We start from the raw sequence: 25,663 nt of genomic DNA on the forward strand, positions 1-25,663 counted from the left end.
CCCCCCCCGGGCCGAAGGCAGGCGCTTAATCGCTTGGCCCCCCCGGCCCCCTTTTTTTTTTTTTTTTTTTTAAGATTTTCTTTATTTATGTGACAGCCAGCGAGAGAGGGAACACAGCAGGGGAGTGGGAGAGGAAGAAGCAGGCTCCCAACGGAGGAGCCCGATGTGGGACTCGATCCCGGAACGCCGGGATCACTCCCTGAGCCGAAGGCAGATGCTTAACGACTGCGCTACCCAGGCGCCCCCCCCCTTTTTTTTTAAGATTAAGTACAAGTTTTATTGTTTTGGAGGTGTCTATAAAAATAGGAAGCCAGTACCTGCCACAGTCATAGTAATCCATTCCCAATAGTAGCAGCAATAAACTGGTTAGCAGCTTTTGTGCTATAAACCCATGTAGCTTTTGGCTAAGTAGTCTCCTTCCTTCCTTTCCATCGTTTTAACTTTCTATCTTGAAATAATTTTAGACTTACAGAAAAATGACAAAAATATTACAGAGAATTCACCTGTACCCTTCACCCTGCTTTTCGTGATGTTCACAATTTATGTAACCGTAAATTAGTTACCAGATCAAGAAATTAACATATTTGTGTCACTGTTAACTACAAAGCATTTTAGAATTTCAGCAGTCTTTCCATTAATATTGTTTGTCTGTTTCAGGACCCAGCCTGGATCCCACATGGCATCTAGTTGTTATTTCTCCTTAGGCTCCTGCAGTCTCAACAGTTCTTTAGTCTTTGTCTTTCATGGTCTTGACACTTTTGATCAGTATAGTCAGTTAATTTACAGACAATCTCTCAGTTTGGCGAACATCACAGCAATAAAGTAGTCCCTCTTACCTGTGTTTTCCCTCTCCACTGTTTCTGTTGCCTGGGGTTAACTGTGGTCCAGAAGCAGATGATCCTCCTGACCTGTCATCATGTTAACAGTAGCCCAACTTGAAGTCACAGGGCCTACATCGTTCTCCTCACTTCATATCATCACATAGGCATTTTATCATATAACATCACCATAAGAGGGAGTGAGGGTACAGTACAAAAGATATTTAAATTTTATTTATTTGAGAGCACACACTTGAGTGGGGGGAGGGGAATAGGGAGAGAATCTTAAGCAGACTCCCCACTGGTGCAGATCCTGACTCGGGGTTCTATCCCATGACCTATGAGATCATGACCTGAGCCAGAATCACCAGTCGGACACTGCACCAACTAAGCCATTCAGGTGCCCCTGTACAATAAGACATTTTGAGAGAGACCATATTCACATAACTTTTATTACAGTATGTTGTTATAATTGTTTATTAGTATTGCTAATCTCTGTGCCTTATTATGAGCTATCGCAGATATGTCTGTAGGAAAAAAACATTACATAAAATGTTTGGTACTCTCCATGATTTTAGGCATCCACTGGATGGCTTGGAATATATCCCCCATGGATCAGCATGGCAGCAGGGAGACTATTGGAAGTGTTGTGAGCAGGATCTACCATTGCATACTGAAATCACTGGCAAAAGTTTGAGGAGAAGCAAGATACTGACATAGTCCCAATATGTTTCTCCTAAGATCGTTATTAATTACAAAGACAAGAATAGTAACTTCATAGTGGATAAAGCTGGCTGACATCATTAACCAAGTGAATAAGATTAACATCTCCAGTTACAAGATATAATGACATCATGTACCCACGGATGATATGCCCTGAGGAGGATACAGTTACTTCTTATGATACTATTTCCAAAAATACATAACCTCCTTTTCATGATGAGAAAACATTAGAGAGCATATTTTTAATTGTGTTCTCTGTTTAGGCAAAGCATAATTGATTTGAAGGAGAAGGAAATACCAGAATTAAGAAACAAACTGCAGAATGTCAATAGAGACATACAGCGCTTAAAGAATGACATAGAGGAACAGGAAACTCTCTTGGGCACCATAATGCCTGAAGAAGAAAGTGCTAAAGTCTGCCTGACAGATGTTACAATTATGGAGAGGTTCCAGGTCAGTTTATTGTAGTTGAAGGCCAAATAAAACTTGTTTCGTGGTGGCTTGAATGTGAAACATGAGAGTGGTAAAAGCAGACAGATAGTATTCAGGTATAGGCTGAGTTTAGAGTTCCCTGTCCTGAATTACAGATAGTCTGAGGAGAGTACTGCCTAGTTCACATTCCTGGGTTTGGATTCTTTATTCATAAATATGAGAATGAAGAAATGTCCTGTTTGCTTTCATTTTTAGTTGGTTTCCTTTTGTTTATATATTTAAATTATTAAAATTCATTTTATCCTATTAAACTTTGTTAAAATTGAATCTGAAATCAGTTACAAATTCAGATTTTAAAATAATACCAGTTTTTAAAGATAATGTAGTAAGTTTGTTAAAGGAAATAACTTTGTTTTATTCTTAAGATGGAGCTCAAAGATGTTGAAAGAAAAATTGCACAGCAAGCAGCTAAGCTGCAAGGACTAGACTTGGATAGAACTGTTCAACAAGTAAACCAGGAAAAACAAGAGAAACAACACAAATTAGATACAGGTAATATAGTCTGTTTCTTCATGTACCCACAAAGACTTTATATCCCAGCGTAAGCTTTTTATCATAATTTTTATGTCTGTTATGTGGAGAAGGAACTGTCTTTCTTCCAGTTCACAGTATATTCACTCTTTTTTCTCAAAGTCTCACTTGTTTCCTTGCTTTGCACAACAGAGTTGGAACGATGGGAGATTTTGAATAATGGATATCTGATGAGCTCTTCTTAATCATCCCTACCCTGCGATCCTCACTCATGGGTGACCAGGAGGGGTTCTGTAGCATTTTTCTTGCAGTGGGTGGGACCCATGGAAGCTGAGCCTTCGTGAGTTCCATAGAGCTATAAAAATGGAAGCTAGCTGTTCGTAGTATTTTCTGTATCCTTACTTTAGCCACTGTGTGAATATGTTTTCGTGTAGTTTCCAGTAAGATGGAATTGAATCGCAAGCTTATACAGGACCAGCAGGAACAGATTCAACATCTAAAAAGTACAACAAATGAACTTAAATCAGAGAAACTTCAGATATCTACTAATTTACAACGTCGTCAGCAACTAGAGGAGCAGACTGTGGAATTATCCACTGAAGTTCAGTCCTTATTCAGAGAGATAAAGGTAAGAAGATTCATAAAAACTGTTTATCTTTTTTTTTTTTTTTAATTAAATTGGCTCCATGCCCAACATGGGCTTAAACTCAAAATCCGGAGATCAAGTGTCTCACGGTCTACTGACTAAGCCAGCCAGGTGCCCCACGTATCTTTTTTAAATTAGTTCAGATATGTGAAATGCTCTTTTATTGGTGCAGTGACTAAAACTGTGGTTATTGTGAGGATTAAATAAAAAATAGTATAATCCCTTCTGTGGCTCCTGTGCTGACAAAACTTGTACTAATAGGTAAAGGTGTCTGGGAAGATTTTGACTATAATAAGGAAGAATTGGCTATCTGGTTTATTAGTGAACTTCCTGTTATTGGGGGTGGTCAGGTGGCTTGGTTAACTACATAGAAGGAATCCTGCTTGTATGGGATATTTGTCTTACCTACAGATCCTGTATCCATGGCAGACACTACCTCTCAGTCAGAGCACTTTTTCTGTTTGATTGCAGGTGTAGTCTCAGAATCCTTCCCACTGTAGTGAGCAGGCGTTGAGTTACTACTACATGGAATGGAAACCATTTGGCATCCCTCATCTAGATTAATCACATCTAAGACCAAATCAAATTTTTTACCAGTTTTAGAAATAACAATCTTATTTAGCTTTTCATAATTACAAACATTCAGTGAGCACTAAATACATTACTGAATCTGTCATTAATTACTGTAAATGTTTCAGAAGTATTTTTGAATTACAAATTATCAGAGGCTTAAAGTATGTTACAAAATAGTAATATCTTACATTTGTATAATTTTTTTACTCTTTATAAAGCCCTTTGACATTAAAACAGTTCAGTGTCTCAGTAACCCTGTTGCGGTATGTGACTAAATCCCTTTTTTGTAAAAAAGAGATGGAGACTTAGAGATGCTTCATGTCTTAGCCAAGGTCATGCAGCTAGTAGGAGGCAGGATTTATTTTCAGGTAGCTTTTCAATGTTTATTACATTTGGCTTCCTACTACACCATACCTCTTCTCGATATGATAAAATACAAAAATATACCTACACTGAAGTAATACTAAGGAATTGTTTCTACTTTATGGGTTCATTAGATATTCATTATCTTAGCTTGAGTATCATTATTTTCTGCAGTGGTAATCGTGTAATTATGCTATAGAGATGTTATAAGGCTGAACAATGTAGACTCCTGATTAGTAAAATAGTTTGTCACTTCAAACTCCTTTCCTTCCAAAATAGGTGAGGACACAACAACATCAGTGTACCAGTATGTTTTTATTACCATAAAATATCTACTTAGCCCTTAGCAAACTAAGCTTAAGGACAAAAGTGTCCTGTATAGTCATATTTCCATCTGTAAAAGAAAGGCCTTTGGTCTTTTTGGTCACACACAGCTGACGTGTGCCCCTACAAACTCATAAAAACTTGCACCTGAAGCCACATGCTCATATAATTTCGGGGCACATGGCCTGAATTAGGAATCAGGTTAGTGGTGAAACAGTATAGTGTAATGGTTAAGAGAAAGACTCTGGAGTTGGACAGGATTTGGATACTAGATCCTTCATTTACTGACTGTTGTGACCACAGACAAATCATTTGTGTGCCTGTTTACTGTTCTGAAATAGGGGATGAAAATAATGGTAGCGGTCCTCATAGGGTTGTTGGAAAAAGCAGATGAGTTGATTTTTAAAGCCTGCCACCAGAAAGTGCTTTTATTACAACTATAAAGTCTGACACCTGAAATAAGATACTGGAATATAAGACAATGTATTTTGTATTTTTAGGATGCCAAAGAGCAGTTAAGCCCTTTGGAAACAACATTGGAAAAGTTCCAGCAGGAAAAAGAAGAATTAATCAACAAGAAAAATAAAAGCAACAAAATTGCCCAGGATAAAGTAAGATTTCATTTATATTTTTATTATCAAATACATATATTAAACTTAATGTTCAGAAAACCATGTTGGACACTAGTATTTAGCATGAAATTAAAAACATGATAAGGTAAATAGTATTTTCAGATTGGTGACATAATCGACATTAAAAATTCTTGTTAGAATAAAGATGAAAATCATTCTGCTTCGTGATCTAAAATAGAAGTTGAGAAGAGAGACTATTTAATCCAGTCCCATAGATAATAAAGGGAACTGTTCTAGATTATAAAATTTGGTGGTGATGGAAAGTAGAACCAAGACTCCAGCTTCCAAGCCACTGTTCACTGTGCTTGCCTATTAAGTTTTTGTTACCTTAATGTGTATTTCCTTGGCAGTAAATCTTAAATGCCCTGGTCCCAACCAGTGTATAAACATTAGAATCAAAAACTAAAATAAATATTTTTCCACAGATGAATGATATCAAAGAAAAGGTTAAAAATATTCATGGTTATATGAAAGACATTGAGAATTATATTCAGGATGGAAAAGATGACTATAAGAAGGTAATTCAAAACTTAAAATTATTTATTTTATACTTTAATTTCTTGTGCTTAAAGAATTTTCTTTTTTGTAGCAAAAAGAAAATGAACTTAATAAAGTAATGGCTCAACTAAGTGAATGTGAGAAACACAAAGAAAATATAAATACAGATATGGGAATCATGAGACAAGATATTGATACACAGAAGGTAGGTCTTTTTTGCTAGTGGCTTATGATATCACTAATACCAGTAATATTCTTCTGTTTATGTTTAATTTCTACTTTTGTTTTCAACAGATCCATTGAGTAGAAATGCACACAGTAGAGAAAAGCAATTCTGATAACATAGTCTTTTCTTCCTTCTTTCCAATTTTATTTTTAGTAAAAGACCCATTTGGTAAAAGTATAAACAGAAAAGGTTTTATTTATTTACTTCAGAGAGAGTGTGAGCAGGGTGGAGGAGGACCAGAGAGGAGCGGGGAGAGAATCTCAAGCAGTCTCCATGTCCAGCATGGAGCCCAGGGCAGGGCTTGAGCTCATGTGCCTGAGATCATGACCTGAGGCAAAACTAGGAGTCAGACACTTAACTTACTGAGCCACCCAGGCGCCCCAAAGCTAATTTTAAATATAAATATTTAAACGTAAAAAGTTTAAATTAAAATTCTCCCTTCCCTTCTGCCTATTCTCAGCTCGCTCCTACATGTCATTACTGTTAACAGTTCTTAAAGAAGTTTTTTACTCATATCAACAGGTAGATAGATCAATAATATATCTGTGATAATTTTGTATACTTAAGAGTTCATGACTTTTTTTTTTTGACAGAGAGCACAAGCAGGGGGAACAGCAGAGGGAGCGGGAGAAGCAGGCTCTCTGTTGAGCAGGGAGCCTACTCCAGGGCTCGATCCCAGGACTCTGGGATCATGACCTGAGCCGAAGGCAGACACTTAACCGACTGAGGCACCCCCACCATGTTCTTTTTAATGATTATGAAATTCTCCATTTTGTGGGTGTGCCACAAGTTGATCACTTTTTTCTTACTGCAAATGGTGGCAGTGAATCTCCTACATATAGCTCTGTTTTTTCTCACTTTCTTTTTTTGTAAGATAAATTCACACAAAACAAGGATGGAGGTATAATAATCCTAAAAGTTGTAAGTAAAATATCTATATATTTTCATTTTTCAGTTGATTCCTATATCATTTTCCCTATTAAGGAAATGGAATATTCCCTATTAAGGAAATAATATTCCCTATTAAGGAAATGCCTCAGGTCACTGTAGTTAAAATCACATTGAGAAATTATCTTCAGCATTCCTTTTTGTAAGCATGATGGTTAATGTCTTTACACCATTTCTCTATTCCTGCTATTATTAACAAAATTTGCTGTATGAACGCTTTAATCATTGAGTTATAAATGCTGGTTTCAAATCTGTTTGAAGATTAGCCATATCAGCTGTCTGCAGGGCCCCTGTGCCAGATATTTCAAATATATGAATATAGTCAGAAGTAAATTTCTGCCATCTAGGGTGACTCGCTGGCTCAGTTGGTGGAGCATGCAGGTCTTGAGCTCGGGGTGGTGAGTTCAAGCCCCATTATAGGTGTAGAGATTACTTAAAAATAAGGAATCTTTTTTTTAAAAGATTTTCATTTATTTTTTTATTTTTTTAATGTGTATTTATTTGAGAGAGAAAGCGAGTGAGCACATGAGTGGAAGGGGCAGAGGAAGAGAGGATCTCAGGCAGACTCCACAATGAGCACAGAGCCCACTGCAGGGCTCAGTCTTACGACCCTGAGGTCACGCTCGACCTGAGCTGAAATCATGAGTCAGACGCTTAACTGTGTCACCCAGGCACCCCAAGTTTTTCTTTTTGACTCAAACTCATAATCCCAAGATCAAGAATCACCTGTTCCACCGACTGAGCCAGCCAGATGCCCCCAAAAAATACAATCTTAAAAAAAAAAATCTCTGCCATCTAATAAATGCTGAATAACTATAAATTTATGATGGCCTGTATAACGAGATACTTAGTTATTCTTCACTTATGTGTGGGTTACCTATTTAAAATCACAGTCTATAAATCATTAATGTTCCTCCATGTATAAACATATACAGAGATCATTAAGATTTACCCACCTGTGACCCTTTTCAAGTTGATGGTCTAAAATTAGTGGATCTGACTATATTAGTTCACTTTTGTAATCTGCCTTGTTCTAGAAATTATTGAATAAGTTATATACATAGAGCAATGCCAAATAACATTTTAATTTAGTGGGAAAATGAGACAATGTGGAAATAAGGACAAGAAGGTAAAACCAGGAGAGTGGTAAGTATATAAAATGTAGCCCATGAAATGTGATATGCTTGCTAAAGATTCTAGTCATGACATGAGGATAGAATGTCACAATTAGTTAAGATTTACTTTGTCTCAGAGCTGAAAGGAAAGCAGTTGCCAGAGAAAAATGTTTCCTGTGGCCATTCATGGAAAGGAGGACATGGTGTAGATTAATAACACTATGTCTTTAATAAACCTCTTGGGGCTTTTTTTTTTTCTTCTTTCTTTCCTTCCCCACCCCCCTCCACAGTGTGTTTCAGCATCTTTTTTTTTTTTAATCTTCCTTTAATGAGGTTCTTCAGCAGGTTGTGTGATTGAAGCCTAAAATAAATGATGGAGTGTTTTAGGGAGCAGAGGTTAGCTAGAGGCACCCATCAGAATCACTAGGGTTTACCACTCCTAGGTATACAACCAAGAAAATTTCAAACGTCTTCACATAAAAACTTGTACAAGAGTATTCATAGCAGCATTATTCACATTAGTTAAAGTACGGAAACAACCCAAATGGTCATCAACTGATGAATGGATCAGTGTGGTATATCCATATGTATTAGGGTTCTCCAGAGCAACAGAACCCAACAGGAGATATACACATACACAGATTTATATAAAGAAGTTTATTATAAGGAATTGGCTCACGTCATTGTGGAGGCTGAGCACTCCCAAGATCTGTAGTTGGCAGGGTAGAGACTCGGGAGCTGACGGTATAGTTCTAGTCTGAGTTTCAAGGTCTGAGATCTAGGAGACCTGAGGTTTCAGATCAAGTCCAAAGGCAGGAAAAGACCACTGTTCCAGCTCATACATTTAGGCAGGAGCGGTTACCTCTTAATTGGTTTTTGTTCTATTCAGGTTGTCATCAGTTGATAGGATGAGGCTCACCTACATTAGGGATGGCAGCCTGTTTTAGTCTCCCAATTCAGATGTTAATTTTATTCAGAAATACCCTCCAAGACACACTCAGAATAATGTTCAGCCAAATGTTTCGGCAGCCGTGGCCCAGCCGAGTTGACACGTAACATTAACCATCACATCGTAAAAGGGAATATTATACCGCCATGAAAAGGAATGAACTAGTGATATATGCTACAACATGGATAAACCTTGAAAACATTATGCTATGTGATGAAAGAATACAATCATAAAAGACTGCATGTTGTATGATTCTATTTATATGAAATGTGAATATCCAAAGGGACAAAAAGCAAATTAGTGTTGCCAGGGGTTAGGGGAAGGAGAGAGAAAGGGAATAGATTGTCCACTAGTGTGTACTTGGTTTCTTTTGGGGGTGATAAATGTTCTGGAATTAGTGGTGATGGTTGTGCAACCTGTGAACATACTAACCTCTGAATTACACACTTTAAAATGGTGAACTTTATGGTATATGAATTCCATCTCAATTTTTTAAAAAACACCTGGGTTATTAAAAATATACATGTTTGTGTCTCCATTACAGGCCGGTAAGTCAAAATCTCTAGGGCACGGGCAGAAACAACTATGCCTTGTTGAAGTTCCCCAGGGGTTCTGGTGTATTAGTCACTGAGCCAGAGCATTGTAGAACTTTCAGGCTATCCTCGCTAATTAATGGCATTTTTCCCAGCCAGGCTTGGTAGAGCTTGAGCTGCAATCAATTCAGTGTGTTACTCCATCACAGTTACCTAGAATGCAGCTAATTTTTAGGTTTGCTTTAGGTACCCTACTGCATACATCAACTATCACCTCAGCTAAATGATTGGGGTTCATATTTTGAGCCTAACTGTACCTCATTACATGCTTAAGCTCTACTAAATTTAGTCCACAAAATACATAATTTGGAAGTTGAATAATCTGCCTCCCTCGTTTTTTAGATGAAAGGAACTGGAGGTGACCTGCCTTGCCTGAGGTCACAGAAGTAGTGAATAACGGAAGTAGAACTTGACCTAACATTGCCAAATTACTGGCATTGCATACAGAAAAACTTCTGTTGTATTTTAGCTGCATCTGGCTTTCTTCTTTCTCTGATACTTTTTATTTTGTAGGCTATAATTGGGATTTTCACTGCTAAAAGTACAAGGACAGATTTGACCCAAAAAGCATTTCACTATCAATTACCGAGCTAGGCACTGTGCTGATTACTTTACATACATGTTCACTCATTTAATTCACATCAGCATTATATGACAGGTGGTATTTTTATCACCGTGTTACTTGTAAACTGAGGCTCAGAATTTAAGCTAATTTGCCCAAAGCCATCAGATCTAAAGGCTATAATGCTGAGATTTGAGCCTAAGTGTACCTAACTTAAAAACTTGTGCTGTTTACTGTGCTGTATACTGTCTTTCAACTGATCGTTAAGAGCAACTAGAAGCTGACCTAAAAAAAAAAAAAAAGAAAGAAATGCCTAGTTTTCTGTTCCTAGTAAGGAAGAAGTCCAAGTGTAGGCTCCTAGGGAAGAACGTTTGAGAGTCACGGTAGCTGTGGTGGCACGTTAGGTTGCCTGGCAACAAAAGGACATTTACAACCATATCATTTTAGTTACTTTTAACTGCTTATAATAATGCCCTTAATAGATGTGTATGTATTTGTATTACTATTTGCAGGAAAACTGAAGGTGACCTTAATGTAAGTTTAAAAAAAAAAAAACCCACCTCAAAATAGTGATTCATAGATGGGCAAGGTTAAGCATGTGACAGAAGTCCTTGGCTTCCCTTCTTCTGGCCCATCTCCCAAATCCTTATTCCTTAGTAATTCCTGTGCCATTACTGTTGGCAACAAGATTCTGCCAAAGATTGGCCCCTCTCTTCCACTTCCTACAACACTGGGTTTATTTCAGTTGGGAGGGTTACCACAGGAGGGTCCTATCTTCCTGTTTGAGAAGTCTGGACTCTGAACTTAGGATGAGTTTTCTTTATTTAGGCTTTTATGAGCCAAATCTATTTCTGCAGGGGATTTTTTTTTTCTACATTCCAAGGAGTCAACTTATAAACTGTTTCCTGTTTGGCTCTTGACAACATAGTTCATGATCACCAGGAAGGGTACTGAAGTAATTGTGTTGGTGTCGCTGCTGCTGCATGATTGGGTCTCTTTTTAAGGACAGAACTACTCAGAACCAGTCAGCTTCTTATATTTTCATTTCAGTTCAGTGCCCAGGGAAAGTCTCATCAGGTATGTCAATATGTACTATCTTTATGAAACTTCTGACTGCCTTATGACTATCATTTGTCAACTTGTCAGCTTGAAGGTAAAGATCTTATCTGACATTCCTAACAGTATCTCAGCCTTCGCACATGTTAGGAGATAAATACAACCTGGAAAAATAAAGTGAGGTGAGACTTTGATATAGTATATTGCTCTCTTGTGATCTTTTACATCAGTAGGCTTTATTGTGGGGCTCCCATGCAAGATGATCCAATGGGGTATAGGTATATAATATTAAAATATCTAGTTATATTCTTTTATTCCATCATTTAATTATCTGTTCTGTGTATTTATGGGCTGTCACCCAAGATCCCCTCACCCTGGCTTCTCCCCCTTTTGAGTTGAACCTGATTCTAGGTGAGGGCAGAATTAGTACTACCTGTCAGCAACTGTGTATTATGTGTCACATGTTGGTAACATGATTGTTTTTGTTGACCAATTTAATATTATTTAGATACAAGAGAGATGGCTACAGGATAACCTTACTTTAAGAAAAAGAAATGAGGAACTAAAAGAAGTTGAAGAAGAAAGAAAACAGCATTTGAAGGAAATGGGTCAAATGCAGGTTTTACAAATGAAGAAGTATGTTTTTAAAAGGAGTCTTTAGTTTAAATAAAGGTCTTTTTATTGAAATGTGAAGAATATTCAATACATATTTTTAAAAAAGAATTTTAGCATAAATGTCCCTTGAGACTTACAGGATAGTGGACAGAGTTTTTATATAACCATATGTCATGGCTTTACAAATTGAATTACTGAAGAAGTGATATAGAATTGTAGTCCTACTGCACTGATAGGCGGGATTAAATATGCAAAGTCCCAGATTTCTGCTGTCCTGTTTCACGAGATCATGGTATCAAACGTAAAGAGCACATATGGCCTGTGGACCATGCCTGGGACTTGTACAGTCTCTATACTGTACAGTCTTGTGCAGTCTCTAATACTGCCAGTGGACTTACTGCCAGAGTGATTTGTCATTGGAGACTCATTCTAGATGGTCGCAGTTGTAACTGCATGCTAGCCAGAGCTGCCTTTTTTTTCTTTTTTTTTTTAAGATTAGTCTGCTGCTGCTTTCATCTGGTTTTATTGATACTTACTTTAGTTGCTACCTTTCTGCTACAGCAGAAATGATTTTGTTCTTGCCTTGTGTGCCTTAGGAATTCTCTAAGGAACTGGCTGATGCTAAGGCACTAGACTGGTATAAAAAGCCTGTACTAGCCAAATAGATTTTTGAACCACCTTAGCTAAATATAGGCCATTCATTCAGCCATTCCTTATAGATTTTTCATTTGTTTTCTTGACTTTAAATCTGAATCAGAGAATACTTAAGTTTTTCTAAAGGATATTGTAATAAAATTTTAATTTACTTTATAAAACCTAACAAATGGTTTAATCTTATGTTATATTGTAAGTACTCTTGGTTTAGCTGTTTAAAATCTCTTTCATATATTGAAGAAATCAGACTTTATAACTGAAAGAGCTCTTCATCTTCAGTCTCATTTCTAAAGCATTAGGACATTGAAATCCAGAAGAAAATCCAAAGGAAGTTATGACAAAAAGCCTGGAATGTGACCTAGATATCCTAGCTCCCAGGCCACAGCTCTTCAACATTGTAATGTTAGCGCTCTCAGTGGGAAGTTGAGAGGGTGAAGCTTTTAAAAGATACTTAAAATTGAAACAACTTATTCTTTGCTACTGAAGACCAAAACCATATATTTTAAAAATTTCTTTTATGTTTGGTACATAACAGTGATTTTTGTATTCATTCAGACTACTAAGTACAACTGCTCTTTTTCAAATCTGTCTTCAACTAGAATGCAACAGAAATGTCAACAAAACAGACCATCAGGCCAGTTCTGTAAGGATGTCCATAAACTGCGGAGCAGTGCTTAATAAGAGAGTACTTAATTAACTGTTAAATGAGTAAGATTTTTAAAGCACACAAATCTATATTATCTCCCTAGTTACTAGAAAGGTTTGTGTATTTTACTTTTTTTGGTCATTATTATGCTTATACTTGTGTAAGTGAAATTTTGTTTTCATAGAGTACAAACCTTTACTAAGTATTACCACAGAAACTCATAGTTTGAGATGAAGTTGTATTTTGTCTTTGATGTATTGTGAACAGAGTGATGACACCTAATACTCAGTAACTTCTCAGCATTGGTAATTGTGCATTCTCAGTTCACAATCAGGATTTTGTGAATTTGTAATTTAATCACCAAGAGTACTTTTTTTAGGTTCATGTCTAAAAGTGAGGACCTTGTTCAGTGTTCATGTGTCCTGAGAGCTCCTGTTCACGCAGAAATCAGCTGTTCAGAAACCTGGATGCTTCAGAGATTTGGGCAGCAAGAAATTTTTCTTTAGTACTAAAGCCTTAAATCAAAAGCAAGGAGGGATTTATTATATATCTAGAGAATCTGGCTTTTCCACTTCAGGCCGCTAAAAACTAAAAATGGTCCTTAATTGTCATGTTTACCTTTTATAGTGAACATCAGAAGCTGGAAGAAAAAATAGACAATATAAAAAGAAATCACAGTTTGGCAATAGGGCGACAGAAAGGTTATGAGGAAGAAATTATTCATTTTAAGAGAGAACTTCGAGAGCCTCAATTTCGGGATGCGGAGGAAAAGTACAGAGAAATGATGATTGTTATGAGAACAACAGAGCTTGTGAACAAGGATCTGGACATTTATTATAAGACCCTTGATCAGTAAGTATTGGACTGGGGATTTGGTTCCCACTGCAGTCAGTATCAACTAGCATATTTTAGTCATATTTTCCTTAATTTTTTTTTTATTTTTTAAATACAGTTAATATATATCAAAGAATGGGAAAATATGTATGTGTGTGTGTGTATACACACGCATGCTTAAGTTATGAAGTTTTACAGCATATTAAGGAGTGTTCTTGATACCATCCTACATAGCCATTCCAAGAACTCTTCCATTGTCACTAACTGGGATCCACTTAGATGCTCCTCCTCCTCATCTCAGCCTCTGTCATCCCCTACTTCCTATAACCACTGACATAGATTTTTGCTTTCTGTGCTTTAAAAAAATATATATACACGTGTGTGTGTATCATACATATGTAAGGTTTTCTTTTATTTTTTTTTTTTAATTTTATTTATTTATTTGACAGAGATAGAGACAGCCAGCGAAAGAGGGAACACAAGGAGGGGGAATGGGAGAGGAAGAAGCAGGCTCATAGCAGAGGAGCCTGATGTGGGGCTCAATCCCATAACGCCGGGATCACGCCCTGAGCCGAAGGCAGACGCTTAACCTATGTGCCACCCAGGCGCCCCGGTTTTCTTTTATTTTTTGAGCTCTTAAAAACAGTATTCTGTATATTCTTGTAGGAATTGCCTTTTTTGTTTTGTTTTTATATGCTCATGTTGTTTAGAGCTATAGTTCATTCATTTTCACTGATGTACAGAATTCTGTCCTGGGAATATACCACACTGCATGGTATATGGTCTTTACTAATATAACCTTTGCTGCTAGGAACATTCTTGTGAAGTTTTCTGGAGCAAAGGTGTAAGAGATTCTCTAGGGTATATGTACAAGTAAAACTTTTTGCACTCAATTTCACAAAATAATGTTAAATTGTCTTCCAAGGTAGTTTTACTAATCTGTACTGCTAGCAAAATGTGAGGGTTTTCTCTGATGCATCCTCCGACACTGATTTTGTCAGTTTGTTAATTTTTGTGAATCTGGTGGGTGTACAGTGGTAAACCACTGTGGCCTTCATTGGCCGTCCCCTGATTTCTAATGATGCTAAACATCTTTTCATATTTAATCTTGTTTTTCCTCTTTGAAGCGTTTGTGTCTTTCACCCATTTTTAATGTCTTACTGGTGGTAGTACTGATCTGCCTGTGTTCTTTATCTCTTCTGCATCTTAATTCTTTTTTAGTTACATGTATTATAAATATCTTCTCAGGCATTTTATGTTTATCTTTCCACTTTCTTACAGTGTCTTTTAATGAACAGATTTGATTTTAAGGTAGTTGAATTTACAAATTTTGCCTAACCAGCTCTTTTTGTTTCTTAAGAAATCCTTTCCTACTGCTGTTCTTTCTTCTAAAAAAGTTTTTGTTTTGCTTTTTACATTTAAGTATTTAATCCTAAATTGAATTTTATATACATTGTGAGGTGGGAATCCAGTTTCATTTTTCCCTTGATAACCAGCCATCCTGACTCTCTCGAGTAGCTAATCCTTTTCTTAACGATCTACGGCATCATTTCCGTTATGTATCAGAATTCCCTATGTGTGCAGGTTGGTTTTGGGTTTTCTGTTCTGTGCCACTGGTCCCTCTAACTCTTTGCCGTTACTGAGACTGTCTTAATTACTACAACCTATGATATAGTCAACAAAGAGCAGAATTTTGGTTTTTTTATTCAGTCTGATCGTTTTAATGATCATTTTCATGTGCTGCCACATTTAACTAAATTCATTTTAATTTAAATAGAGTTTTATTTAGATCTGTCCCCTTTTTTTACAACTTATCTGCCTTCTGTGGGATTGATTTATTGTTTTTTATTCCTCCTTTTCCCCTTATTTGGGCTATAAATGATATAGTCTTCTTTAATTATTTGGGTATTTACTTTTGTTGTTGTTGAGAAAGAGAGAAAGGGAGGAGTGGGGAGAGGGAGAGAGAGAGAGAATCTCAAGCAGGCTCCACACCAGGCACAGAGCCAGACGTGGGGCTCAGTTTCACGGCCCTGAGACCATGACCCGAGCTAAAATCAAGAGTCGGCCACTTAACCAACTGAGCCACTCAAGTGCACGCCCCCTAAATATTTAATATGTATATTTGACTTAAAATCAAATGTGTTCTCAAAGAGGTCCTGGAGTAACATTACCTGCATCACCTTGTAACTTGTTAGAAATGCAAATTCTCAGCCTCCATTCTACTAGACTGTTGGACCAGAAATATTGGGGGACAAGGCCCAGCAGGCAGCGTTTTAAGAAAACGTCTTGGTGATTCTAATACACGTCGAAGTTTAAAAACCATGGCTCTACTGTGAATTGTTTGATCTTCTTCCTGAATACAGCTGATGTTGTCTGCTGTGTTTCTATTGTCTAGTATTTTGTTTTGCGATGTTCTTATATCATCTCGAATTAGTAATAATTACTACTGCAGTGCTTTCATCCTCAGTGCTTATTTGGATAAACCCTTGTGTTTACCAATTTTTTAAAAATTCTACTCTTTGTTTCTTTAGGTTTTCTTCCCCTTTTTTCCCCCCAAGGTACAACCCTTACTAGTTTTTTAGTGTAGGATTATTAGTAGTGAATTTTCTTTCAGTCATAGAAGAGTCTTTGCTCTCAATCTTGATAGTTTAGCTAGGCATAGAATTCTAGATTGAGAGGGTTTATTTTGTTTGGTTTTGTTTTTTCCTTTTAACACTTTGAAAATATTCCATTTTTTTCCTGGCTTCTGTTGTTGAGAAATCATTCTAAGTATCCCTTTGGAGGTAATACTGTGCCTTTGTTCTCTGGTTCTCCTAAGATTTTTCTTTGTCTATTATTCTGCAGTTTTTGTGGGTGTGTCTAGAGTTAGGTCTGTTTTCAGTTCTTCTGTGTAAGTACTATTTATTGATCTGAGGATTGATAGCTTTCATCACTTTAGGGAAATTCTCATGTGTTATCTCTTTAGATATTATCCTTTCCTCAATTCTCTTTATTCTCTTTCCTTCATTTCTCATTAGACATAAATAAACCTTCTCATTCCTTCCTCCATGGGAATGCATATACTGGTAATAAACTAGTCAGCTTCCTCATAAATATTTTCTAGGTTTTTAGCAGCTATTCATCCTGCCTATTAACAGTTGCCTTTTTTAAAAGCTTCTCATTTCTGTAAGTTCTGTTTTGGTTTTTTTTTTCATAAGTTGCTTTTTCATATTTTGTCCTTAGTATTTTAATTTCTCACATGTCTGTACTCATTTTAAATATTCATATTTTATGCTCTTACGTTATCATTTTTGAATTTCATAGGAGTCCGTTTCTTGGTATTGCTTGTGCTAATTCTAACCCCTGCTGAATTATTTTTTGTTTTATGCAATGCTTAATTCTAACAATCTTTTGTGATGCTTTTTTGTTTTTCTGTGAGACTCCCTTGTAACCTTTCTGTGTGAGTGTCCTTCCACATAGCTCTTTTGATTTTGATCTGCTAGGAGCTCCAGTGCCCTGGGTCTAGTTTTTAATTTTTCAGTTTGGGAGTTCCTGAGCTACACTGGTAATAAAACACTGAACCTTAAACCCATCCATGTGAGGCATTTGCCCAGGACTTTGAACAGTCATCTTAACTACTTTTCCATTTTCTCATTGAAGGTTGATGATACGGCTCTTCAGGAGTCTCCTCCTTTATGTTGGGAGTCAGTTCTAACTCCGTGCCTCTCGTGGGCCCTGTGCCTCGTGTTCTGTTGTGGTCGATAGTACCCAATCTTAAGTTCACAAAAATAATAACCAGATTTAGCTGCAGTATCAGATCACACCCTGATCATGCTGGTTTTCAGTCCTTCTTTCCCATCACACAGGGATTTTCCTTTATTTCTTATGAACTCAACTATGAATCTAAAATACTTTTTGTTAAAAATCTTTATCATGTTTCTAGGCATTTGTGTCAGAATTACCAGTTACCTTAGGTTTTGTTTGTTGTTTTCTGAAAAGGAAAATATCCTCCTCAGTGCTGAGAGAACTAGATAGACAGGTTCTTTCTTTTAAGTTTTCTTCTGGTCAGGAAATGCATACTCAACAGACCAGCCTCAGCAGTGGCATTCAGATCACCTGGCTCAGGAGGGCGGGAGGGACCCTGCTTTTACTATGAGGATTGTTTTAGTCAATGATGAAAATAAAGGTGGCCCCAGAATCACCTAGCCATAACTTTGGAATATACAAGTTTGGGGAAGCTCATAATATTTTAAGACAAGTTTGTTCCATTTACTATGAAAACTGAATGAACCCATTATGTTAGTCATTTTTTAAAAATTAATACTACTGAGATTTTTGTAATTAATTTTGTAAAATTAATACTGCCAAGATTTTGGAATAAGTTAGAGTTCCACAATGACTCTTACGGGGTTATTCCATGGACACGTCTTCTGTCCTTGTTCATAGTGAATAAGTTAACATTACAGAGCTTCCTGGCTCATGGAAATCTGTGTGTGCACCAAGTGAGAAGCTCTTGTTTTTTAACCTTTGTGAAGGTTGAAAACTCTCCTAGTTCTTAGACCCAGGAGTTGAAAGTGTTGAAATATAAGGTTTTGAAACAAGAGCATTAGCGAGACATTATTAAAGAATCCTTACCCAGTAGACTATACATACAGATACTGTCTTTCCCCCCCCCCCTTTTTGCCTTTCATAATTCTTTTTAGTCCTTCCAGCTATCTCATATATGCCTCTAGGAGGCTTTTTATTTTTTTAGTTCTTTTGCAATAGATGCTGTGTACCCAATAAACTTGGCAAACATATTTTGAGCACCAAGGACTAGGAGACCCAGTCCTAGTAAGGCAAGTTTATTTCAAGAGACAAGAATCAAAAGAGATTCAATCATTAAAAACTTACTGTATAGAGTAGGATAATTTATATTGGTTGTCATGAAAAAATAAAAATGAGTTCTTACAAAGCGGGAAATGTTTTTGTAAAAGTTGGTAAGTTCTACCTTTTTGAAGCCTCAAAAATCCATAATACATGGTTAAAAGTATTTTCTCTGGAGATTACTTGAATTGAAATTCTCACTATTGACATTTAGCAAATTGTTTAAATGCCCTGGTGTTCAGTTTCCTTATCTATAAGATGGAAATCTTTTTTCTTTTTTCTTTTTTTTTTTTTTTAGGTCAATTATAGTCGTCACTATAGAGTCAAAGTTACAAGGGAAACTCAGAGGCCATGTAGTCCAGCTTTCTTTGTCATGTTCCATTCTTTAATATAAATTCTTAAGCTCTGTATTCCTTACTAGTACTAAGGAAATTTTACTGATAAAATATAGGTTTCTGTTTCTATTTAAACATTATTTGAGACTAAATTTTTCAAGGGTGGGAGCTGTACAGAGGGGGTGTTAATATTGATTGAATACCTCCTGTTTGTTAGCCATAATCTAATTGAATTCTTTCATCTACCCTGTAAAGGTCAAGTATTTATCAAAAAGATTAAGAAGACTGTCCAGGATTACCTGGTGAAAGTTAACTTCGGTGATGAGAGTAATTGAGGGGCTATTTTAAGCCTTTTCTGAGGCAGGATCTTCTCTGAGAATGTGGCATTTAAGCTCGGACCTGATTGATGACAGGGAGCAACATATAGAAAGGAGAGTTGCAAGCCTTCCAGGTGGAGAGACCAGCCGATGCATAGACCCCAAGACCAGTTCGAACAGGAGGGGTTCAAGGACTAAGAAAGGAAGCATGGCTAGAATATAGTGAGCAGGGGAATGAGGTCAGAGATAGATGGTTCCAGAGTATGTGGTGTCCTTGTAGCCTTAGGAAACAGTTCAATATTATTCTCTGTATGATAGGAAGTCCCTGAGGGTTTGAAGCAGGAAGTAATATAATCTGATTGATAGTTTGAAGAAACTGCACTGGCTCCTGTTTGGAGAATGGATCATAGAGGGGCAAGAGTGGAAACAAGGAGACCAGTGAAGAGACTTGTCATAATCCAAGAAATGATGGTGGACTGGACTAGGGAGGTAGCAGTGGAAATGAAGAGAAGTGGATGGACTCAAGATTTGTTTTGGGTATGGAGTTGACTGGCCTTGCTTCTGAATTGAATGTAGGGGAGGAAAAGGAAACAACAGAATCAGAGATTGCTCCTACATATTTTTACTTGAGCAACAGGGTGTTGGGGGAGCAGACTGGCATTCCCTGAAATGGCAGGATTTGGGAAGGGAAAAGCTAGAGTTTTGTTTTAGACAGCTTAAGGCACCTGTAGGCACTTCAAGCAGTTGGATGTATAACCTAGAATTGAGGAGTAAGGTATAAATTTGGGAATATATGTAGTATTTAAAGCCACAGAGTGAGATTTCATGACACAACTGTAGATAGAGAAGGGAAGGGTCCCAAGACTCAAGATATTTACAAATCTGATGAAGTAGCTGATGAAATAAGGAGAAACATGTAAAAGGTATGATACCTTGAGAACTGAGTGAAGAAAGCTATTTCAAGAATCTAGTGTTATTTAGAGGTCAAATGAGATTAAGACTCAGAGTGACCCTTGAATTAAATGGAGGTGTTAATGAGTTTGGAGAGCCGTCCCAGTGGCATGGTTTGAACTGAAGCTTTGGAGTTGGATGCGGCGGGGAGGGGGGCGGGTAAGAAGTGAAAACAGTGAGTAGAGAGAATTCTTACGAGAAGTTCTGTGAAGGGGAGCTGAAAGGTGGGGTGCTAGGCAGAGGGGACTGGGGCCAAGGTAGGTAGGTTGGTTTTCTTTTAAATTTTACTTGTATGTATTCTGCTACAAGGTAACTCCTCCTCATAGTACATTGACCTGCAGACTTGGGGTTTCATATGTTAACTACATAGAAAACTACACGTAGGAGCCCTCCAGCCATCCCTGCACACCCCAAGACGCCTTGACAGCAGAAAGAACAGGGATTCCCTCTTTTAGGCACACATTCATTCGAAAATCCCTGTTAGCGTTTTCTTGTCGGGCTGTGGGAAGACAGGAATACCATACCCCATCCATACTGCAAACTGCTAACGGTCCAGTAGGAGAGCCCCTGGTAGGTAGTCCACAGTCTGTATTTGACCTTGGCCTTGAATAACGAACAAAGGGCACTTCAGTAGAGAAAGTGCCTCAGTGCCAGAGCCATCACACTGAGCAGAGTGAGGGTGTGTGAGGGGGCTTGATGGGGCCAGTCAGGAGGAGCTTGTGGGGGCGGGGAGGTGCAGAGGTGCTTTCCAGCAATTTAGGCTTGCCTAAGGAACAAAGCCAGGCTGTTTACTGAGTTCTGTTATCTGGTAATCAGATGGATTCTTCTAAATGAGAAGAAAAGAAGTGGTACAGATTTCCCCAAAATTGAGTCTTTGTTGGGCTTGTGCTGGCAAATGGTGACAGATTTCCCCAAAATTGAGTCTTTGTTGGGCTTGTGCTGGCAAACGGTGACCGCCTTAAGGTTCATATTGTGAGCTTTAAATTTGCCTTCTCACCTAGAAGAAAGGTCCAAAATTTCCCTCATTGTTTCACCTCTTAGAATGAAGCATGCAATCAGTGTAATTGTTGCATTCAGCTTTCTATTTAGGGTAACACAGGAAATTAGCAGTGCATTTTCAAGAAAAGCCGATTACCATCTGTTATTAGTAATCATCTAAAAACATCACCAATTTTAAGCTTGCCAGTGGTCAGAGATACTCATACTAGATGAGAAGGGAAGAAAACTACACCATTTAGAATATATTATCGCTTACCCCTTTAAAAAGAAGTCATCAATTAAATGATTTTTTTTAAAGATTTATTTGAAAGAGAGTGCAAGGGAGAGAAAGGACATGACGGGGGGGGGGGGGGGGGGGGCGGGCAGAAGGAGAAGGCGACTCCCTGCCCCTGCTGAGCAGGGAGCCCAATGCTGGGCTCAATCCCAGGACCCCAGGATCACGACTGATCCGAAGGCAGATGCTTAACCAGTTGAGCCACCCAGGCGGCCCATGATTTTTGGAATATACTAGAGTACAGTGTTCTGTTCTGTGCCCCAGGTTTTCCACTATCGTTTCCCCCCAAATACAGAATGTTGCACGTGAAGTCACACTTCTGAAACTCGGTGAAAACATGTAACTTTTATTGTTTTGCAGCCGGCTCTGTGAGTCTTCAGATCCTGGCTCCTTGTATTGGAGGAGAGCTTAGGGATGAGGGCTTGCTCCAGGGCTCGCCTCACAGCCACCATTCTTGCCCTCACCGTCAGGGAGATCACAAGACCAGAACATAGCTGGTGGCATTTCTCACTCCCTGCAGATTTCTTTAACCAAATGTTTATCTTTCAGCAGTAGTTGAACCACTGCCTGAATTTGAAAAGCTGGTATTTAAGAGTGTGGTGAAAGGAAATTAGTTCAGTAGATTTAAGGGTTTTAGGAAACGAGTTTAACAGTGTTTAAGGATTTCATCTAGAAAAAGAGGTCATTTTTCTTTTAAATGAACAACTTCAGTTTGGTATGACAGATTTTGAGTTTTGCTAAGTAGCGAAAGTCCCTGTTTGGGACATGATGCTCAGTAGAACGTGACACTCATCATTGCCTTGTAGAAGAATGCTTCCGCTGACCTCAATCTAGGGAGACAGGAAGTTTTCACGGTGGTAAGTACTAGAGCAGTAGGGAAGAGTACGCAGTGTGATCTCGAATAGCAGTCGTCATAGCCCATTTGTTTTAGCAACTTATAGATCTCAAAATTTGGTATACTTTTAATACAAGATTGAGAATAATGTTGGAAAATGTCTTGTGCAAGTATAATCTTTCTTACTGCTTTTTTCCAACTTGGTAAATTTTTACTAACTTGGGAGTTTTACAATTCTAAGCTAATTTTTTTTATTAATAAGACACATGTATTTGCCCCTTTTATTTAATGTTTTATTCAGTGAAATAGCTGAGATCTAGGGGGGAATCCACTTCCACTTGCTATTTTATGTGCTCTTCGGATTTGAGCATCACTTCAAATTTTGCAGAATGGTAGCTTTCTTTCTCAGGATTGTTATGTTTTAAATAATGAAAGAGGTAAGAACTGGAAAGGTCTTTTGCTGACAGGTAAGGTTTTGGTCTATTTTGGTGATATTTTTCCAACCCTCTAGAAACCTGCTCCGGAATGACTCCTTTTCAGGTGTTCAGTTCTCTGCTAATGGCTGGGTCCCAAAATTATTTTAAAAATGGACTCAGAGAAGCAGCAAAAACTCTGAACTACAGTCCTGGGAGGTCTAATAAGCTTCATTTGTGACATCGAGCTGGAACCCATGTATATTTAGGAAGACAGTAACTCAGCCTTGCAGAAGCTTTTTATTAAAGGTCCAAGAGTGGGGGGCAAGGGGAGTGTGGGTGGCAGCTGGATAACTTAGAACAAAATGGATAATTATCTCATTGCTGAAGGACAGTACAGTCAGCCTGGCATGTAAAGGATGAGGGACATGGATGGAGACAGCCCACGTGCTCTGCTGGCACAGATCTCTTTCTCTCTTTTTTTAAATTACACTATTTTAGAGCCGTTTTAGGTCCATGGCGAAACAGAGTAGAAAGTACAGAGATTTGCCATAACCCCCCCATCTCTCGTGCCACAACCATAGCCTCCCCCCCACCCCCGCCGTCACCATCCCTCAGCAGATCACCCCAGATCTGTAGTTTACATTTTGTTCACTCTTGGTGTCGTACGTTCTATGGGTTTGGATGATGTTTTAAGCCCTCTTCTTGTGGAAGGATCACATTTTAAGACTTTGATGAGCATCAAAATATAAATACCACTAAAGCCATCATTTGCCCTCTTAAAATGCAACTGATTATTACCAAAAAATTTTTTAAAGATTTTATTTATTTGTCAGAGTGAGTGAGAGTTAGCACAAGCAGGGCTAGCAGCAGGCAGAGGAAGAAGCAGGCTCCCCGCCGAGCAGGGAGCCTGATGCCGGCCTCGATCCCGGGACCCTGGGATCATAACCTGAGCTGAAGGCAGACCCTTAACCAACTAAACCACCCAGCCATCCCGATTACTGAAATTTTTAAGGATATCTTTCACATGCAAAAGAGTATTTAAATAGAAGACTAATTTATAAGTCACTACTGTCTTAGATCTTGGACCTTTTCACTTTCTTTTGGGAGTCACTTTTCACAAGAATGAAGATAAATGTAACTGAGTGACATACACACTCCAGGCACATGGTGGGGCTGGTGCAGCTACTCAGATGACCACTACCCGCAACAGTTTCCAGTCCGTGAAATACATATCTTTGAGCAGAGTGATACTTTACTACGCGTCAGAATTTTCAAGGTCATTCTTTAATGTTCATTACCTGTAAAGTCCAGGGACTACAAGGTGTGTTGTGAAGTTAATCTTTGGGCCTGTGTCAGCTCCCAGAGGGTTGTGTACTGTACTGTCCCTTCCCACCCATTAATACTTTTACCAGGTTAATTTTCCTATAGGTGGTGGTCCCTATTCACTTCTAATATTAAGAAACACTTTCCATGTCTGGTCTTTCCCATTTCTTCTCTCTCTATTCACTGTGTTCTAACCAAACTGAACCATTTTATTTCCTTAAGACACCTCACATTTTCCTGTGCTCTTTCTTCTCTGTGGAATGTTACCTTGTTGAAGCCCTTCCCAAATTATGTAATTTCTCCTTCCTTTCTACTCCATTATATTTGTACCATTTGTACCAGTTAGCGTTGTATTAGATAGTTATGCTTCCCTGTTGTCCATTACTATGTAAATTAACAGAACACAGTTCATATTAGACTTGGGTTCATTTCCATGACAATGACTAGAATTTATTGAGCACTTAAATATTATTACAATGATGACATTGTCATTTCCCTCAAAGTGCTTTTTGCATGTTATGTACACACAAATAGGTCTTTGTTTTATGTAAATAGTATCACACTGTAGGTATTTTTCTGTTTTGCCCCTGAATATGTGATGAAGATCTTTTGTATATATGTAAGTACGTCATTATTTTTAATGGCTGTGTAATATTCCATGAAGTGGATGTTACGTGCTTGATTTAACCACCGGTGGACATATTAGGAAATTTTTAAATGTTTGATACTATCGATAATGCTACAACATAAGTCTTTGCACACTTGGGCAGATAGACCAGAAAGATAGCTTCTTAGAAACAGAGTTGCTGGGACAGAGGGTATGTACATTTTTAACTTGTTAGTGCCAAAATGCCTTCCCAAAACATAAAATTTGTGTTTCTACCAGTAGTGTGTGAAAGTACCCACTTCTCCATGACTGCATTTCATATTATCAGCCTTTTTCATTTTTGCCAATCCATCGCACAAAAACTGTTCTCACTTGAATTTACATTTCCTTGTTTGCTAGTGAGGTTAAACGTCATTTCATATGTTGGCTATTTGTATTTCTTCTCTGAGAATTATTCGTATCTCTTTACCAGTTTTTCTGTTAGGTTATCGTTTTCTTAGTGAGTTGTACCACTTTTTTTTTTTAATAGATTTTTGGTGGTAGTCCTTTTCTCATACATTGCAAGTAGTATTCCCAGTTTGTCATTTGACCTTTAACTTCATGATATTTTTTGTGACTTTTACTTTTTAGGTAGGCAAATATTTAAGTCTTATTTATGGCTTCTCCTTTAGAAAGGCTTTCCAGTCCTAAGATTATAAAACTGATAGTTCTGTTTATTTTTTATTTATTTATTTATAATTATTAATAATTCTGAGTTTTATTTAACTTTTAATCCTTTGATTTATTGGATTTTGAGGTTTAATAAAGATGGTGATGTATGGGGCACCTGGGTGGCTCAGTCAGTTGAGCATCTGACTCTTGATTTCAGCTCAGGTCATAATCTCAGGGTCATGAGATCAAGCCCCGTGTGGGGCTCCATGCTCAGCCTGGAGTCTGCTCGAGTTTCTCTCCCTCTGCCCCTCCCCCTGATTGTGCGTGCGTGTGTGTGTGTGTGTGTGTGTGTGTGTGTGTGTGTGTGTGGGT

At 37.8% G+C, this 25,663-nt stretch overlaps 1 protein-coding gene across 2 annotated transcripts in view; it reads left to right on the forward strand.

The window, feature by feature from the left end:
- RAD50 (RAD50 double strand break repair protein) overlaps window positions 1-25,663 on the forward strand; it is a 136,451-nt gene that overhangs the window by 97,045 nt on the left and 13,743 nt on the right. For both annotated transcript variants that reach the window (XM_034655995.1, XM_002912954.4), the window contains 8 exons: window positions 1,805-1,994; window positions 2,399-2,525; window positions 2,939-3,132; window positions 4,911-5,021; window positions 5,468-5,560; window positions 5,632-5,745; window positions 11,498-11,625; window positions 13,532-13,756. In XM_034655995.1, the coding sequence (XP_034511886.1) occupies window positions 1,805-1,994; window positions 2,399-2,525; window positions 2,939-3,132; window positions 4,911-5,021; window positions 5,468-5,560; window positions 5,632-5,745; window positions 11,498-11,625; window positions 13,532-13,756 (1,182 nt within the window). The remainder of the gene's footprint in view (window positions 1-1,804; window positions 1,995-2,398; window positions 2,526-2,938; window positions 3,133-4,910; window positions 5,022-5,467; window positions 5,561-5,631; window positions 5,746-11,497; window positions 11,626-13,531; window positions 13,757-25,663) is intronic.

The sequence above is a fragment of the Ailuropoda melanoleuca genome, chromosome 3, assembly GCF_002007445.2.
Source record: "Ailuropoda melanoleuca isolate Jingjing chromosome 3, ASM200744v2, whole genome shotgun sequence".
Classification (NCBI taxonomy): Eukaryota; Metazoa; Chordata; class Mammalia; order Carnivora; family Ursidae; genus Ailuropoda; species Ailuropoda melanoleuca.